Source organism: Sphaeramia orbicularis, chromosome 22 (assembly GCF_902148855.1).
Source record: "Sphaeramia orbicularis chromosome 22, fSphaOr1.1, whole genome shotgun sequence".
Taxonomy (NCBI): Eukaryota; Metazoa; Chordata; class Actinopteri; order Kurtiformes; family Apogonidae; genus Sphaeramia; species Sphaeramia orbicularis.
This window is the reverse complement of record NC_043978.1, coordinates 14,425,164-14,443,956: the sequence shown is the minus strand read 5'-3', so window position 1 is coordinate 14,443,956 and position 18,793 is coordinate 14,425,164. Positions and strand designations below refer to the sequence as shown.

Sequence of the window (18,793 nt, the reverse complement as noted above, 5' to 3'; positions counted from 1 at the left end):
AAAAAACTAAAAAATGTATCCGAATATATTGTTGTATCACAGTGTTTCCAACCAAGGCAATTTTTTAATGTAAAAACGACAAAATATTTACTTAATGGGTCTCAAGAAGATGTAAAATATGAATTATTTATGTTGCCGTAGAGTATTTAGTATTTATTATCTTACTTTACCTTATCTGAATATACACATACAGTAACTATGATGCAAATTAGTGACATTAGACGTAATTGTCATAACGGTAATTAAACACATTTTCCGGTCTCAGTTATGTAGATTATTGTATTGATGCAGATATTGATCAGTTCCTACAGTCAACTATCCAAACAAAACAAAAATGATCCAAAAATCTGTAGAATGTTGTGAAATTAATAACACTGTTATTACAGGACCAGGGTGTTGAAATTCATCCATGAAGGTCAGGGGTCAAAGGTCACCAGGTAACATCATTAGCCTCATAGCATAATTGTCTAAGTCATAAAGTATATGGACAAAAGTATGTGGACACATTGAATTCAGGTGTTTCTTTATCTCAGTATATAACTATTTTATGACGAAAGAAAGATATAAAGAAGACATTTACCTCAGTATAAAACTATTTTATGAAGAAAGAAAGAAAGAAATTTATCTCAGTATAAAACTATTTTATGATGAAAGAAAGAAAGAAGATATTTACCTCAGTATAAAACTATTTTATGACGAAAGAAAGAAAGAAAGAAAGAAAGAAAGAAAGAAGATACTTGTCCTAATATAAAACTCTTTTGTGTCATTTGTTGTCTTATATGTTATTGTTTTCTATCCCAGAACCCTGTTAGAAAAGAAACACCTGAATTCAACATGTCCACATACTTTTGTCCACATACAGTGTTTGGTATTTATACTCTGGCACTAACGTACATTCAGAGGGTTGAACAGCCTCTCGTTCCTAAAACAGTGGAATATAGAGACACATTAGGTAGAGCGGTCTGTAAAGGGTTAAAGGTTTGTGAAAACACTGAACCCTCTCTGAGTGGACACATTTTCCAGTGCAGGTGATGTTAGTGTTCCACTCTGAACTGCCTCCTGGTTGACATCACTCACTCTGACCTCTTGCGTGGCGTTCACTGTGCGTCTGCGTGTTTCCACTAAAGCGTCGCAGGTCGTCTCCGTTGGCCCGTGCACACTCTGCCTGTCAATGCGCAGCGGCTTCTGTGTTCTGCCTCTGAATCTGTCACCTTAGTATGTTCTATCTGCACACACACCTGGCTCCTATTACTACGCAGAATTTACCCCTCCACTCTTGACTGGCACACTGGAACCACTTTCAGAGGTGCAAAAAAATAAATAAATAAATAAAAAAAAAAGGTTGTAGCCTGCTCTCACTGACAGCAGACTGAAGAAAATGTTTTTATGACACTTTGCTTATGAAAATAATACAGTATGAGAAAGTGCATGTCATTACCTCAGATGGTTTAATCTCAGATTGACACCTTTGGAGCTCACTGGAGTTCGGATTTCAATACATGAAATACACAAAACAATACACATTCTGTGAAGTAACTCTACATCCTGGGAATACAGCGGAATCACATATAAAAATACTGCAGTTTATTATGACTTAAGAGGGATTTTAGCATTTCATTATCATTAACAAAAACCGATGAGTAAAGATAATGATGATGACGTTCTCTTATACCTGTAGGATATTGTGTAATTTGAAGCATTTCCGTAGCACCGTAATTATACTTTTATGAATATATATATTTATTTATATATATATATATATATATATATATATATATATATATATATATAAAATTTTGTTGTTATTTTTTTATGGTAGTTAGCTTGTTTGGTCAGTGTTACCATCCAAATTCTCTTACACATCTTCTGTTCTTTACTGTCTCCAGCTCGTTCCTCTATTTATATATTTTAATATGGATATTTATCTATTTTTACTGGTTTTATTGTGATTTTTACTGTTTATGTTTACTGTTAATTTTTAGTTATTTTTTACTGTTATTCATGATTTTGCTGCTGTAATCATGTCTTATCTTACCTTACCTTATTGTGCATTGTCTTATCTTATCTTATCTTATCTTATCTTATCTTATCTTATCTTATCTTATCTTATCTTATCTTATCTTATCTTATCTTATCTTACTGTGCCTTATTGTATCTTACCTTACCTCATTGTACATTATCTTATCTTACCTTACCTTACCTTATTATACATTATCTTATCTTATCTTATCTTATCTTATCTTATCTTAGCTTAGCTTAGCTTAGCTTAGCTTAGTTTAGCTTAGCTTAGCTTACCTTACCTTACCTTACCTTACCAGACACATTTGGCACAGGAACACATTTTGCCAAATTCTTTTCAATAAAAAATGCTGAAGTGAGAGTTGGGGGACCTTGGCTAAAATGTTATGTGCATGTGATAACAATAAACAATCTTCAATGTTGAATTATGTTGATATTTATTTATTTGACACTTGATATATTGCCTGGTTGACCCCTAAAATGATTCCAGTCTCCAGTGAGCTTTCTTCAGACAGCCTCCGTATGATCCCAGACCTCACCTTAAACGTCCTATCTAACATGTCGCTGTTGTTTTTCCAGCTGAGGCACCAGCAGTGGAGTCTGGTGATGGAGAGCGCCGTTCCATCCGACCGGGGAAACTACACCTGTGTGGTTCAGAACAAGTATGGCACCATCACCCACACCTACCAGCTGGACGTGTTAGGTAAGACCACCTCTGCTTCTGCACACACAACACATACATGAACATGCATTTAAGTGTCTGAAAACCCAGGACAAGTGTTATTTTTAGTTCAGTGGGGACAGGCCATGAGCTGTTGAGAAGGAGCTTTGTCCTGTGTCTTCATCGGCTACCAGATCTAGTTCAAAACACTGTCTGCACATGACAATACATTCACTTTACAGGTTCAGTCTAGTGTAGGGGTGTCAAAATAATATATAAATAATGTAAACTCCAAACTTTTCTCTGTTTTAGAGTGAAAAAAATAGGTTTACATCTACAAACTATCCTTTCAAAAGATGTGAATAACAGGAACAAACTGAAAAAATTAGTACAATTTTAACAATATTCTGCTTCAGTTGATCATTTCCACATGTACATTATAACTTACAGTTCACAGTGGATCTACAAATACACAAAACATTTAGTAACAGGCAGAATATTGTTAAAATTGTACTTACATCTCTTAAGACATTTCAGGTTGTTCATATTTTTTCAAGTTATTCACATTTTTTTTGCAAAATTATACTTTGTTTTAGTGTAAATACATGAAAATATTTACATTTACAAAGAGAAAAATTTGGAGTTGTCATTATTTATATGTTATTATGATCGTATTTTACTGGTCCTGCCCACTTGAGATTGAATTGGTCTGAAATTGGAACCTGAACTAAAAGGATTGTTAATTTCTTAGTGTAATTTTTGCATTTCACAAATTCATCCCAAGGGCCGGACTGGACCCTTTGGTGGGCCGGATTTAGCCCCTGGGCCACATGTTTGACACCTGTGATCTAGTGGAACATTTATAAATCTATTGTATAAATGTACATAAACCAATATATATGTGTAATAACACTTTATGATATTCCTTGAAAACATCAGCACTTTAGTCATTTGTTTTCCAATTAATCTGATTAAAATATTAACATTTAGCACATTTAATGTCTGAAGCAGATAAATTATAAAAAAATCTAGACTAGTGTTATTGATTTTTGATAGAACATAACGCTCAGATACAGGGACGTTGGTTCTATTTTTGAACTTCTTTCTTGGTCTCTTCCCCTTCAGAGCGTTCCCCCCACAGGCCCATCCTCCAGGCGGGGCTGCCAGCCAATCAGACGGTGATGGTGGGGAGCGACGTGGAGTTTCACTGTAAGGTGTACAGCGACGCCCAGCCGCACATCCAGTGGCTGAAACACATCGAGGTGAACGGCAGCCGCTACGGCCCCGACGGCATCCCCTACGTCCGCGTCCTCAAGGTGGGTGTCGGCCTGAGTCAGCGCTTGTTTTCACTAATGAGTCGGGGTCTCGCAGGTGCCGCCGGGGGTAGATTTCAGCTCTGATAATTTCACTCGTAATTAATCTCTCCTAAATGTCTTATTTAATGAGTTTTTACAGGTAGGTAGGTGCGGGGGCCCACGGGCTCCTTCCACTGCAGCGAAGAATTGACGAGCTCATTCCTCAAATATTACACCCTCATTACAGGAAAGAAAAGCCTCACCTGCGGTCACACTACGCTGCAGCATGTACGCTAAAATATGCACTCATTACAGTTAGGAAGAAAGGCTTTTGTTCTGTCAGTTAGATTCAATTATGAATAAAGGTGGATTTATGTTCTAGTTGAATGTACAAGTGTCATGACACATTTTAATTCGATAACTGTGAAACATGGGCGTTAAACTCATTTAGTTCAGGGGTCACATACGGCACAGTAGGATCTAAAGTGGGCTGGAGCAGTAAAATAATAGGTATAATAATTTTTACATAGCTAATAATCCAATTTTTTCATTTTGTTTTAGTGTGAAAAAGGTCAAATTGCATTATTAAAATATGAAAAACCTCAACAACCATATAATAAACCTGATATTTGTTAAGAAAAATAAGTGCAGTTTCAAGAATATTATGTCTCAGGTTATTATTAGAACAATTTACAGATCACAGTGAATATATTATTTTGTTAGAATTTTTTTTTTTTAAGCATGAACCATTAAATCATTGACAGAAAATTCCAGTTCTTTGAAACTGGAGCCTTTATTGGTCCTTCTGAACAATCAAAAAATGTATTTTCAAATATCAATTTCCATGTATGAGTTTCAATTTTGTATCATATTTGATACATCGGGTCTCAGCGCTTAAATATTATTGTTTTTGAACAAACAGAAATATAATATAACACAAACATGTCTAACAAATTGGTAATTCCTTTTCAAAATTGTCAAAGTTCTGCCTCCTTCCTCATTAATGACAGTCTTGTAGTGTCACTGGAAAGGCCTCTGGTGAATGAATTCCTCCCCCCTGGTGGATTATCTGTGTATTACATGTATCTAATTGTATACATCAGGTTTTTCAAGAAAAAAAAAATATCACACTGATCATGTAGAGGGCTTCAAAACTCATGTATCAAATATATGTTTGGCGTTATAGGGTTAATTACAGTTGAAACAATAGAATAGTACTTGACATTATAGTATATGGAACAGATGTAGATTAAAAAGGGGAAAACACTCAGATCTTGTTTTGTTCATGAAAAATCTCATATTTCCCCCCTTTATTTAGTGTTGAATTTATATGCAAACAAAGGTAGAAGAGCGTATTTTACAAAATGCCTGGATTAACACAGAAAGGCTGTTCCAGCTGTGTTTAATAGAGTGTTTACTATGTATACAGTATATTTAAAGCTATATATGTGTTTATATTTTTTCCTGTTACTTTAATCATACTTTATTATACCAGTTTCCCCTAAAGTTTTCTGATTCTGATTGATAAACAGACCAAAATGCACTCTGATGAGAGCATAAATCCACCTTAAAGGTCATACCTGCAACAGTGGTTGAACTTCTATGGAATATAACACTGGTCAACAACAAATTTATTGTTTAAGTTTTTTGAGCTGATTTAGGATAATTTTGGTGTGCTGAATCCAAAAATCACATTAATTTTGCTCAATCAGGTCAACTTTCTGAACTATGCTACATATTGGCTTTTTAACATTTTTGCTTACATTTATGGGCATTTTCACATCATATGATACAAAATTCTTTCATATTTCTTGCAATAAACGAGTTCTGAAGATTTTACTTTTGCCAATTTATGATTAATGTTTTTTTTGATATTACAGGTGAATGAAATGGCTTCGACTAGAAGATCTTGCAAAAATAAGCCTGATGTATTCTGCTACTCTACTACACTATTGTACCTAACAGGAATCAAGTCACAAGGTTCATAAAGTTTCATAAACCTATTTTGGGTGAGAACTATATAAAAAATCAACTGATAAAGTCACAAAAATGTAATCAATTTTGTGAGAAGATCAAATTTTTCAAAATCAAATTAGCAAAAAAAACCTGACCTGATTGAGAAAAACAGATGTCATTTTTGGATTTAGCGGTGCAAAATGGTCCTAATTCAGTTGAAAAAACCTAGACAACTTGCAAAAAACATTTTTTTGTAACCCAGTGTAATCATACATCTGATAATAATGTCAGATACTTTGTCGACTCAAGTTGGATGTTTCAGACTTTCCAGACGTACTTTGTGTGTTGCTCTGTGTCGTTTGTGTGCAGTCTTTACATTCGCTGCGTCTTGTAAGTCTATAAAAAGCCCTTCTCAATCAGGAGCAGTCCCTGGTGAAATGAAGGTTAAATAAACGCAGCGGGGAAGGCGTCGGATAGTCCTGGAGGTGTGTTCGTCCCCCCAGAGCAGAAAGCCTCCCTCACCCACCGGGACAACACCCTGAAGTGTGTTTGTGTGTTTTTATTTGGGGTAAAAAGAGGAAGACTCCCGTTGAAAAACAGAAAAAAAAGCCTATTTCTTCCTCATTTAGTCTCCCCCCTGTTTCTTTTTTCGTTTTTTTTTCTGCCTCTAGAGAGAGCGAAGGAATAAAACAAACATCTGGTTTGGACTAAGTTAACTGCTGTGGTGGCGGCAATGCAGGGAGAGACGGGCTCTGTTAACCGCCGCTGCCGTCAGATGTGCTGCGTTGCGTGGTTTGAGGAGGAGGAGGAGGAAAGAGGGAAGAGGCACCCAAAAAAGCCATGGAAAAAATGAGTGGAGGAGGACTAGGAAGGGCAGAGTCAGCAAAGAGAGAGAGAGAGAGAGAGAGAGAAGTGTGACAGGGTGGTGGGGAGAGACAGGGTAAGGAGATAGAGAGAGAGAGAGGATGGGGTTTGGAAGAGGGAGAGGTGGAACAGAGTCAAGAAGACAGAGGGAAAAAGAGGAGGAAGATGGAGGAGATAGGAATGAAGACAAAGAGTGACCGGAGACGAACAAAAACAAACCTTAGGGAGAAAAAGAAACTGACATTTCTACTGAGACTAGAACATGACACATTTGAGGAATGAAGGAAACAACAGATGGACAAAAAAAGGAACAAAACCTAAAAGACACCCACTGTAGTTTAGCTACTATGTTATTGTTGTTTTTATTGTTTTTATTGTTCTGTTGTTTAACCCATAAAAACCCAAACAGCCACTGATCGAAATGAATACCTCTTGATCCACTAATCAATACATATAAATAATTGGTGTAAAATGCAGTTTTACCTCAATTATTCATAAGATAAAATGTATAAAAACCTGTAAAATGAGAATAAAATGAGCAAAATATTTAAAAAATAAGGAAAAGATGAACCGAAAAGCTTTGAAATGTGGCATAAAAGTGAAAAACATACCTCTAAAATGAGGGGAAAATGAGTAAAATACTTGGAAAAATTAGCAGAGTTCATCCTTTCACACCATCCAGAACCCTGTGTTTATTCTGTTAACCCTAGAAAAACAAAAGCATCTACTGATCTGAACTGTTTAATACCTGTTCATCCACTTATCCTATCAATACATGGAAATAATTAGTGTAAAATTCAGTTTGTCATCTTTTCATGGTCATCAGATATGACCCATTTGAACGTTCAGAGGCTCCGTAGTGAGCAGTAAATAGATCAATCCAATTATAGATTAATAAAATTAACAAACTGAATAATAAAGCAACAGATACATGGATATAATTAGCCACAAACTGAACAAAATGGAAGAAAAAAGTAATAAGAGGCAACAAAATATAGAAAAAAAAAAAACCCAGACAAATAAAATAACAAATAAAGTGAGTAAAAATGAACAAAATTAATTACAAATCTACTAAATAAGTGACCCATTTGGACCTTCAGAGGGTCTGTAGTGAACAATAAATAGATCAATCCAATTATAGATCAATAAAATTAACAAAATTGAATAATAAAGCAACAAATACATGGATATAATGAGCCAGAAACTGAATAAAATGGGAAAAAAATAAGAGGCAACAAAATGTAAAAAAAAAAAAAAAAAAAAAAAAAAAAAATGAACAAAAACAAATAAAATAAGAAATTAAATCCATAAAAATGAACAAAATTAATTACAAATTTCCTAAATAAGTGACCCATTTGGACGTTCAGAGGGTCTGTAACTTTGCCACATTTTGTAATAACCTATTGCATATTGGAACACTTATTACAAAATGCAGGTGTAGCACTTTTTTTTTTAAGAAAATGTAATAATTAAAAAAAATATATATACATAACAAGAAAAGCACTCTGAGAGCGCAGACCTCCACCAAGACAGATCTGCCCCCACACCACCCCCCACACCAAAATTGAATCATTCATTCCTTGTGCCAGTATCAACATTTCCTGAGAATTTCATGAAAATCCGTTTATAACTTCTTGAGTTATCTTGCTAACAAACAAACACGCGCGCAAACACACAAAGCAAAGTGATCACAATACCTCTTTGCGGATCTAAAAAAGGTAAAATAAAAAAAAGAATCATAAAATTTAAAAAAAAGAATAAGAAAAAAGAAAAAAAAAATGAAAGAAAATGTAATAATTTGGTGCATTTTGTAATAAACCAATGAAAAACCATTGAAATCGATGCCTTAATTGGACAAACCATCATACCCGCAGAACAACATTAAGTATTCCAGCTTAATTAGAATTCTTAAAAAAAAAAAAAAAAAAAGACTATTAGGATGTGTCATTGGTCAAACCTAAATCAAATGTAACTGTATTTATTATAATGGAGAATGTGTTTGCAAACTACAGACAAAAGCTGAATTAATTAAGTATTAATGACGAGAAACTTACTGGTGCATGGAAATTTTGGAAGTTATTACAAAATGCGACAAAGTTTATTACAAAATGTGTTCAAAATTTTATTGCAAAATGTGGTATTATTACATAATGAGGTGAAAAATTATTACATATTGCAACAGTTACTACAAAATACGGGTGTAGCACTTTTTTTTTTTTTTAAAGAAAATGTAATAATTTGGTGCATTTTGTCATAAACCAATGAAAAACCATTGAAATTGATGCCTTAACTTTATTACAAAATGCAGCGTTATTACATAATGAGGTGGAAAAACTATTACGTTATTACATATTGCACCGTTATGACATAATGTGGCACTGCACACCTCACTTCAAATATTATAGAAAGAGTCATAAACCCAGAAAACACTTGAGCCTCTCACTATTAAAACACTCTATCTGTAATAGATGAACGCCTAATTACCAAAACCACTTATCGCTCCATGTTCCCACTGGAGTTTCCCCTGAAAAACCATCTTCTTAAATGATTAGCCTGAAAAAAAAAAGGCTGTATTTACACCGTGAGCATCTGTCATCAGAGTTAACGGTTACAGGAAACTAATGGGTTGAAGATTTATTGAAAAATCACTGAACATCAAAGACGCTGAATTGGAAATAACGTTATTGGATGGAACAAATGTGTGGAATTAATGAAAAGTACCCAGGAAGAAGCTTACATATTAGAACAGACAAATAAATCCACAGCCTGAACCTTACACACTGATGTATAAAATGACTGTACACGTGTTTTAATTAAGTTATTTTTAATTTCTATGGTGTTATATCACAAATCAGAGGTTCGCCTTAAAGAGTTTTTAATCTGTACAATATGCAACAGTGAACGAGGAACGAAAAAGGCTTTATTTATTATTACCTACAAATAATACCAATAAATATAATAAACAGGTTTTACGCATATATACAGTAGATGTTATATTAGAAGAACCTTCTAAACCCATGATTGATTCAGTGTCTCATTTATTAAACTGAATTTTCTGTATTGATCTCACAGATATTGACAGTCTTTAATTTGTAGTAAAATGTGTCATCTTGCCAGTGTTGCTTTTGTCAGCGAAAATTATGACGAAATATCTTCATCCACGAACCTTTATCGCGTGACCTGCAGATGTGTTTTCCATCCCTGTCATTCTTCACCTTCATACTGAGGATAAAAGTCTAATTAGTGGCGTCTTTTTCACACCTGCTTTTACAGAATAATATGATTTTTTAAGGCTACTTTATTAACAAGTTAGAGTTCACTGTTAATTATAACTCTTTATTAACTCTATTTAAGTCATCCCAATTATTAATGATGATTTTAGAGCTATTACCTTTAACCCTTAAAGATCTTTAATGAGTGATTTAACACTATTTATTATCATAGTATCCCATTCAGTTTGCATTTTTCAGTGAAAATCAGCTGTTTTCTTACAGTTACTTTACTGATCATGTAGATGTTCATAAAAAAAATAACAAACTGGAAGCTCCCGTGACTAAAAGGATTATTTAAATTTGTATTAAATCACGGTTAAAATGTCAAAACCCGTATTTGTTTAAACTTAACACCACAGCCCTCTTACATTTGTACTTAAATTATTTGTCGATGCAAATCATAACATGTACCGCATGGTTATAACAGTAGTGAACCTATGTATCTGATCTTATTGTATTTCTTCCTCTCCACTGTTAATGACAGCTGTTTCTTTAGTCTATTTAAGTCATTTCAATTGTTAATCATGATTTTAGAGCTATTATCTTTAACCCTTAAAGATCTTTGAGTGATTTAACACTATTTATTATCATATTATCCCATTCAATTTGCATTTTTTCAGTGAAAATCAGCTATTTTCTTATATTTTTCTTTGCTGATTATGTAGATTTTCATAAAAATTCAAAGGTTATTACAGCAAAACAGAGAAAACGGATTTAAAAATGTGTTTTTCAGCAAATAAATTATTAACTGAATGTAAAAACAAGCTTCTACATCCATTGTCATCATTCAGATTACATGGGTTTGACTGTTGAATTGCTGTTGTAGAAGATGACGGTGTTTCCATGGTAACTGTTAATCATGATTTTAGAGCTATTATCTTTAACCCTAAAAGATGTTTGAGCGATTTAGCACTACTTATTATCATATTATCCAATTTTATTTGCATTTTCAGTGAAAATCAGCTATTTTCTTATATTTTTCTTTGCTGATTATGTAGATTTTCATAAAAATTCAAAGGTTATTGTAGCAAAACAGAGAAAACGGATTAAAAAATGTGATTTTCAGCAAATAAATTAGTAACTGAATGTAAAAACAAGCTTCTACATCCATTGTCATTATTCAGATTACATGGGTTTGACTGTTGAATGGCTGTTGTAGAAGATGACGGTGTTTCCATGGTAACTGTTAATCACGATTTTAGAGCTATTATCTTTAACCCTTAAAGATCTTTGAGTGATTTAACACTATTTATTATCATATTATCCCTTTCAATTTGCATTTTTTCAGTGAAAATCAGCTATTTTCTTATATTTTCTTTGCTGATTATGTAGATTTTCATAAAAATTCAAAGGTTATTTTAGCAAAACAGAGAAAACGGATTAAAAAATGTGTTTTTCAGCAAATAAATCATTAACTGAATGTAAAAACAAGCTTCTACATCCATTGTCATCATTCAGATTACATGGGTTTGACTGTTGAATGGCTGTTGTAGAAGATGACAGTGTTTCCACGGTAACTACGAAGCCTCTGAATGTCCAAATCGGTCATATCTGATGACCATGAAAAGATGACAAACTGTATTTTATACCAATTATTTGCATGTATTGATAGGATTAGTGGATCAAAAGTTGTCAGTAGATCCTTTGGTTGTTGTAGGTCTTTAAGGATTAATTTATATTATATTATAATGGTGCAAGATGCAAAAAGAATGAATGTTTTTTGCCTGGATGAACTTATTGTTATGTGTACAGTAATGATAATAATAATGAAAACCTTACTGTGCCATCCACATTGAATACCAAGAGAATTTAAGATGTATAAAAAAAAAAAAAAAAATAGAATAATGTAACTAGGAAATGAAAACAAACAAAATAGTGACATTTAAGACTGGCATGCAAAAGAGAATGAGCACAAAATATCAACTACTAAGGTATAAGACATGATAACACTCACAAAATCACAGTGAAAATCATGGAAATCATCAAAAATATTATAATATGATCCTTCATTCTGACCTAAACAATGATGACGAACAATGGATTAAACACAGAACGCCACAAATCAGTGCCCATCAGTTAAACTACATGAAGTAATTCTATAAACATGACATAATTTCGGAATAAAACACAGCGATACCATCTTTTACCAGATTACCCATAGTCGACCCTGAAAGTTCTGGAAGTGTGACTAGCTGTTTAAAAAAAAAAAAAAAAAAAAAAAGTTGAGGAATTCTGCCGAAAAGTGAAGTCGGGAGTCGCATTCAGACGTGAGATTGACAGCACATTTACATAAAGAAGTGTGAGTGTGAAACAGGATACGGAGTGAGAGTGAGGAGGGAACATCAGAGTGAGATAGAGACAGGAAAGGAAGGGAGAGGAAAAGACGGGCCAAAAAAAAGAAGGAGAGAGGAGGAGGAGAGAGGAGGAGGAGAGAGGAGGGGAAAGTCAGCCTGTCAGCCCAGACCGCGGCTCCACGCTCTATTTTCGACTACCACATAATTGAAACAGTATTTACTCAGATCTGCGAGCGCCTCTTTTTCCCTCCCCACCACAGTTCATTCAGACGTTATATGGCATCTCATGTGTGGCATATGTACAGCAGGGAGGGGAGGGGGGAGAAAAAGGGGTATGGGGGGGGTCATGTTAGATTTTTTTTTTTTTTTATTATTTTTGTGCCTGAATTGCTCTTTTGATGCCTGGAAAAAGAGTTAACGATGAGCGACCAGGCCTGGCGTTTAAGGGGTGGGGTGGGGGGGTTTGTTGAGGGAGGCGTCTGCCCTGGATGTTCATTAAGCAGCCATAAAACATGATATGTTTTCTCCTTTATGTGCTTTGCCCGTTTAATTATTCATCTACAGTTTCCCTGCAGTAGAACCTGTCATGAGACGATGTGTGTGTGTGTGTGTGTGTGCCCACTTTGTAAAGATTGACGTACAGTAATCCCTTTAATCTAGCAGCAGACAGCATGTGTACGGTGTGTGTATGTGATTGTGTGTGTGTGATCGTACAGGTTTGATGTTGTAATGCTTGGGATCGCTCAAATAGTCAATGTGTGTTTGTGTGTTTTCTGCAGGTTTTTGCATGTGCAGACGGGTGAAAAATGAAAGGAATAAAACGACGTAAAGTGTCTCAGTAAGGTGTTGGTCCGTAGTATTGACTCTGTGAACTGCATCCTGAAGGAGCATTTCAGAACAAAAGCCCTGAATATGAGGAGGATTCTGTCCAGATGTTGAGTTTCTGTGTTTGCACCATAGAGTGAAGAACAATGAGGATTTGGGAAATTAGTCACTGATGTGTAAAAGCAAATGAGCATACTAGGCCTGTAACGGTACACAAAATTTTCGGTTCGGTACGTTTTCGATTTTGAAAGCCACGGTTCGTTTTTTTTTTTTTTTTTCGGTTCGGTACAGGAAGAAAGAAAACCCCTCAAAATGTCTTTAATACGTTTATGAATTTTTAAAACATTTTTCCCCCAATTTTTAGAGACAATAGAATATAAAAAAACAGGAATATAATTCTGCTGCTGTAAATCAAATAGAAAATAAAATAAATTATTAATATTACTAAATGTATTTTAAACATTAGTATTGCACTATTCACAGTTCTGTCAGTTCACATTCTGCATAAAAATACTAAAAAAATTCCACATGAAGTGCAACATTAACAAGAGGGTAAACTGGTATTCTGTTTAAAGTCCAAATATTTCATCACACTTAAAATAAGACAGAATCACCTAAAGAGGAACTTTTCAGTGAGATATAAGAACTGATTTTTAGACAGCAGATCTGGAAAATCTTATTTCTAGAAATCTTACCAAGATAATTTTCACTTGTTTCATTAGCAGATTTTTTTTTTTTTTTTTTTTTTGCTTTAATTAAGCAAAAAAAATCTTGAATTTAGATTTTTGCAGTGTACCAAGATAAAAAAAAAAAAAAACAACAACTTAGATTTAGAAGTGTTAGATACTTTATCTTATTTTAAGAGTTAATTTCTTATATAAAGTGTTCATTTATTTGTAGACATGCTTATTTCTAGATTTAATAAGCAAGCATCTAACACTTCTAAATCTTAGTTTTGTTGTTTTTTTTTATCTTGGTACACTGCAAAAATCCAAATCTTTAGATTTTGGATGGATGGATGGATGGATGGATGGATGGATGGATGGATGGATGGATGGATGGATGGATGGATGGATGGATGGATAGATAGATAGATAGATAGATAGATAGATAGATAGATAGATAGATAGATAGATAGATAGATAGATAGATAGATAGATAGATAGATAGATAGATAGATAGATAGATAGATAGATAGACTGCAAATAGGGGTGTCTAAAAACAAGATAAAAACACTAAATCTGAGGAAAAAGCTACTGAAAACAGGAAATATCTGGCCATGCAGCAAGAGAGTTTCACTGGACAGGATTTCTTGAATTAAGATTAATTAAATTAAATCTAGAAATAAGCAGTTCTACAGATGTATGAACACTTAAAATAAGAAATGAACTCTTAAAACAAGACAAAGTGTCTAACACTTCTGAATCTAAGTTTTGTTTTTGTTTTTTTTTTATCTTGGTACACTGCAAAAATCCAAATCTGACCAAGTGTATTTTTTTCATTTCTAGTCCAAATATGTCATCACACTTAAAATAAGACAGAATCACCTAAAGAGGAACTTTTCAGTGAGATATAAGAACTAGAATAAGAAAAGGCAGATTTTTTTTTTTTTTTGCTTAGTTTAAGATTTTTTTGTTTTGTTTTGCTTACTTCAAGCAAAAAAAAATCTGCCAATGGAACAAGTGAAAATTATCGTGATAAGATTTCTTGCGATAAGATTTTCCAGATCTATTGTTTCAAAATCAGTTCTTATATCTCACTGAAAAGTTCCTCTTTAGGTGATTCTGTCTTATTTTAAGTGTGATGAGATATTTGGACTAGAAATAAGAAAAAAACATTTGGAAAGATTTTGATTTTTTCCAGTGTAATAGTTCTTAAAGTTTGAATTTGAACCCTTCAGGCGCTGCAAAACTATCTTTACATTAATTTTGGCAAAAATCGAGTGGTTTTCTACAACCTATTTCAATTCCAATTTGACATAATGGATTAAAATTTGACCTAAGTGTTCACCTGGAGTCAAGGATTTTATCAGCCAGAAGTCAAGGTTACCAATGAAATAAACAAAACTAAAATGTGTTAATTGTAGGTTATTTATAATTCTGATATTGGACACATCCTTTCATTTCCCACCTGTCTGTACGTCATGTGCATGTGTTTTTTTTGCAGGTACTGGTTGTTCAAGGCCTCACTGTGCCTCCTTTCAATGTCCCCTTTTTGCAGAGTATTATCAGTAAACGCACTGAGGCCCACGATAAGTTGAAACTGTCCAACGTGACAGAGAAAGACGCCGGGAAGTACTGGTGTCGTGCCTCTAACTTTGTAGGAAAGTCAGAAAACGCTTTCTGGCTTAAGATTCACAAACCAGGTAAATTCTTGAGCTCTGAGCGGCGTCCGACCGTCGTCTCGTCCTCTGCTGTGCCTCCTCCTCTCTGCGGGGCTTCTCTTGGTTGTGGGTTAAATGGCCTTTCACTAATAGAACACACACATATACACATATTCCTCCGCTGGGATCTGCTTTATATGCTTTTTTTTTTCTTTTTTTTTGAGCTTGTCATCCGTTTTAACATGCGGTGCCACTTCGCCTTCCACCCAGATCAATAACAAAACACAATATCACACCTTTAATTACACAGACGACTTCAAAAGCCTCACATCTTTGCTCACAAACACACACAGATAAAAGACCCCCCACCCTCCCCACCAACCCACACCCACAGACCCCTATTGATTTCCCTGGGAGCGCGTCCCCCCATGTATTAATCTGCTTTTATGTGAAAGCATGCAGCAGGAGTCTGATTTATATTTGGGGCTGGGTGTCACTGTTCATTACCGATGTCTGGGGAGCAAGAGTCCAGCACCACAACCCCCCCCCCAACCACCTATAAAGCCTCATCAGACTTAGAAATGGACTCCTCACTGGTCATCACAGCAACCTTAGTCAGAGCCAAAATGATGCTCTTTCATATTTTCAGGCAAATCTGGTTCCATCTTGTTAAAGAAAGCTGACCTTGTTAATAATTAAAGCCTTTATTCCAGCTACAATTATGCAAAAATATAAAAGAATATGGAAAAAAGCATGGATGGATGGGTTTATCAAGACATGACCCTCATTAATTCCAGATCTAAGTCCTGTATTTACATCTTTTAAAATGTTATGGTTAATTTTATTAGATGCTTTTGAGAGCTGTCATCTCACCCATAGGCAGAAATCCCATGGGGGGACGGGGGGGACATGCCCCCCGCCCCCCAATAATAAGGTTGTCCCCCCTAAAAAAAAAAAAAAATACAAGAAAATAATTTTGAATAATTTATCAAGATCCAGTGAAGCCACGATACAAGTGGTTTATATATAATAAAAATGAAACGTTTTTTAAAGTCATAATCATGAAATAAAAGTTGAACTTATGAGATAAAAAGTACATTATGAAATAAAAAAAGTTAAAATTATGAGATAAAAAGTCATAATTATGAGACAAGAAGTTGAAATTATGAAATAAAAAGATGAAATTATGAGATAAAAGTTATAATTATGAGGTAATAAGTTCAAAAATTATGAGATGAAAAGTCATAATTGTGAGGTAAACTGTTGAAATTATGAGATTAAAAAAAGTCATAATTATGAGGCAATAAGTTGAAAGTATGAGATAAAAAGATGAAATTATGAGATAAATAGTTGAAATTGTGAGATAAAAAGTCATAATTATGATATAAAAGTTGAAATTATGAGATAAAAAGTACATTATGAAATAAAAAAAAGTTAAAATTATGAGATAAAAAGTCATAATTATGAGACAAAAAGTTGAAATTATGAAATAAAAAGATGAAATTATGAGATAAAAGTTATAATTATGAGGTAATAAGTTCAAAAATTATGAGATGAAAAGTCATAATTGTGAGGTAAACTGTTGAAATTATGAGATAAAAAAAAGTCATAATTATGAGGCAATAAGTTGAAAGTATGAGATAAAAAAATTGAAATTATGAGATAAATAGTTGAAATTGTGAGATAAAAAGTCATAATTATGATATAAAAGTTAAAATTATGAGATAAAAAGTCAATTATGAGATAAAAAGCTGAAATTATGAAATAAAAAGATGAAATTATGAGATAAAAAGTCATAATTCTGAGATAAACAGTTGAAATTATGAGATAAAAAGTCATAATTATTAGGTAATAAGTTGAAAGTATGAGATAAAAAGATGAAATTATGAGATAAAAAGTTATAATTATGAGATAAACACTAGAAATTATGAGATAAAAAAGTCATAATTATGAGATAAAAAGTTGAAATTTTGAGATAAAAAGTTGAAATTCTGCTCCTGCGATCAGGCTTACGTACCCTGGCACAACACCAGTTAAAAGAGTAGCTAATGATTATTAACAAGCTCACGTGGGTTTTCAGAAAAAACACACCATAAACGTCACTGGATCATTTCGCTACTGTTTCTCAGTGATGAGTATGGATGACATGAGCGTCCTGGGTGAGCAGTAACTCAGCTGTTTAATGTCATGCCCAGGACGGACCTAGGATAAAGATATTGTTACTACTTTTAATATCATTATTTAAAACATGCGAACAGCACTGTAAGGAAAGTTTCAAAGGAGACAAAGAGAAGATGTCAGACACCACAGTAAAAACATACAGCATTTTTTTCCTCGTCCCCCCCCCCCCCCCCCCCCAGGAATAAGTCTCTGAGATTTTACTGTTTACCCCCCTCCCCCAACTGTAAGCGTGCATTTTCACCCCAGATCTCACCATTCCATTCTTTCTGCAGACCAAGCCTTCGGTGATGGGACTCACTTTGCTTTTACAGGTGACTTTCACTGGTTCGGCTTAAACTCAGTCTAATCCTGCAGCTGTTTGAATTGGATTGTGTAAACCAACTCTTTCATTGGATATTAATTAAGTTGTCTTCATTCATCATAAACGGATCATTTCATCTGGTTTTTAAAGCAAATGCAGATTATCTATGTAAAAATAAGTGCTCATACCTTTATTTGATGTGTGCAAGGTCCCAGGTTAGGTCAAATACTGCAGCGTGAATGTGCACTACATGGACAAAAGTATTTGGACACGGTGAATTCAGAAGTTTATAAATGTTTGTTGTTTAGAAACTATATTGCATTGGATTGGTTAGTTTTGTTTAAGGAAATATTGATGTTTATGAAGTATATGGACAAAAATATTGGGCCTCATCATGTCTACAGCTGTAAGATGTCCTGTTCATGATGATTTCAGATAAAAACATCAGTATTTTCTTAAAGTTTAACAGAAGATCTGAAGAAAATAGATGGTTAATTGTGGTAGAAAACTATTATTTACAACCAGAGCATGAAAAATATTGTCGAAGTTTAGAGGTTGAACATTTAAAATCATTGACACAAGTCGCTTTTCCATTGACCCTCAAATTGTGTGAATAAAACTTGAGCATAAAAATTTGCTTAATGGAATAACAATTTCACCAAAACTCTCGTTTTTCAATGAAAAGTTTTTACACTGGCAAGAGGTGATTTTTTCAGGTGTAGCGCAATTGGTATATGATGCAAAACTGCAATGGAAAGACCTTTTTCTGCAACTAGAGTCACGTGAATAAAAAACAAAAAAC

General features: G+C 33.9%; 1 protein-coding gene across 6 annotated transcripts in view; it reads left to right on the top strand.

Moving 5' to 3' along the window:
- The window catches only part of fgfr3 (fibroblast growth factor receptor 3), a 205,133-nt gene that overhangs the window by 145,264 nt on the left and 41,076 nt on the right, over window positions 1-18,793 (top strand). For 4 of the 6 annotated variants that reach the window (XM_030126739.1, XM_030126738.1, XM_030126737.1 and 1 more), the window contains exons 6-7: window positions 2,599-2,722; window positions 3,806-3,996. In XM_030126739.1, coding sequence (XP_029982599.1) covers window positions 2,599-2,722; window positions 3,806-3,996 — 315 coding nt within the window. Of the gene's footprint in view, window positions 1-2,598; window positions 2,723-3,805; window positions 3,997-15,406; window positions 15,552-18,793 lie in introns of all 6 variants that reach the window. The other 2 variants (XM_030126740.1, XM_030126736.1) reach the window with 1 other exon arrangement.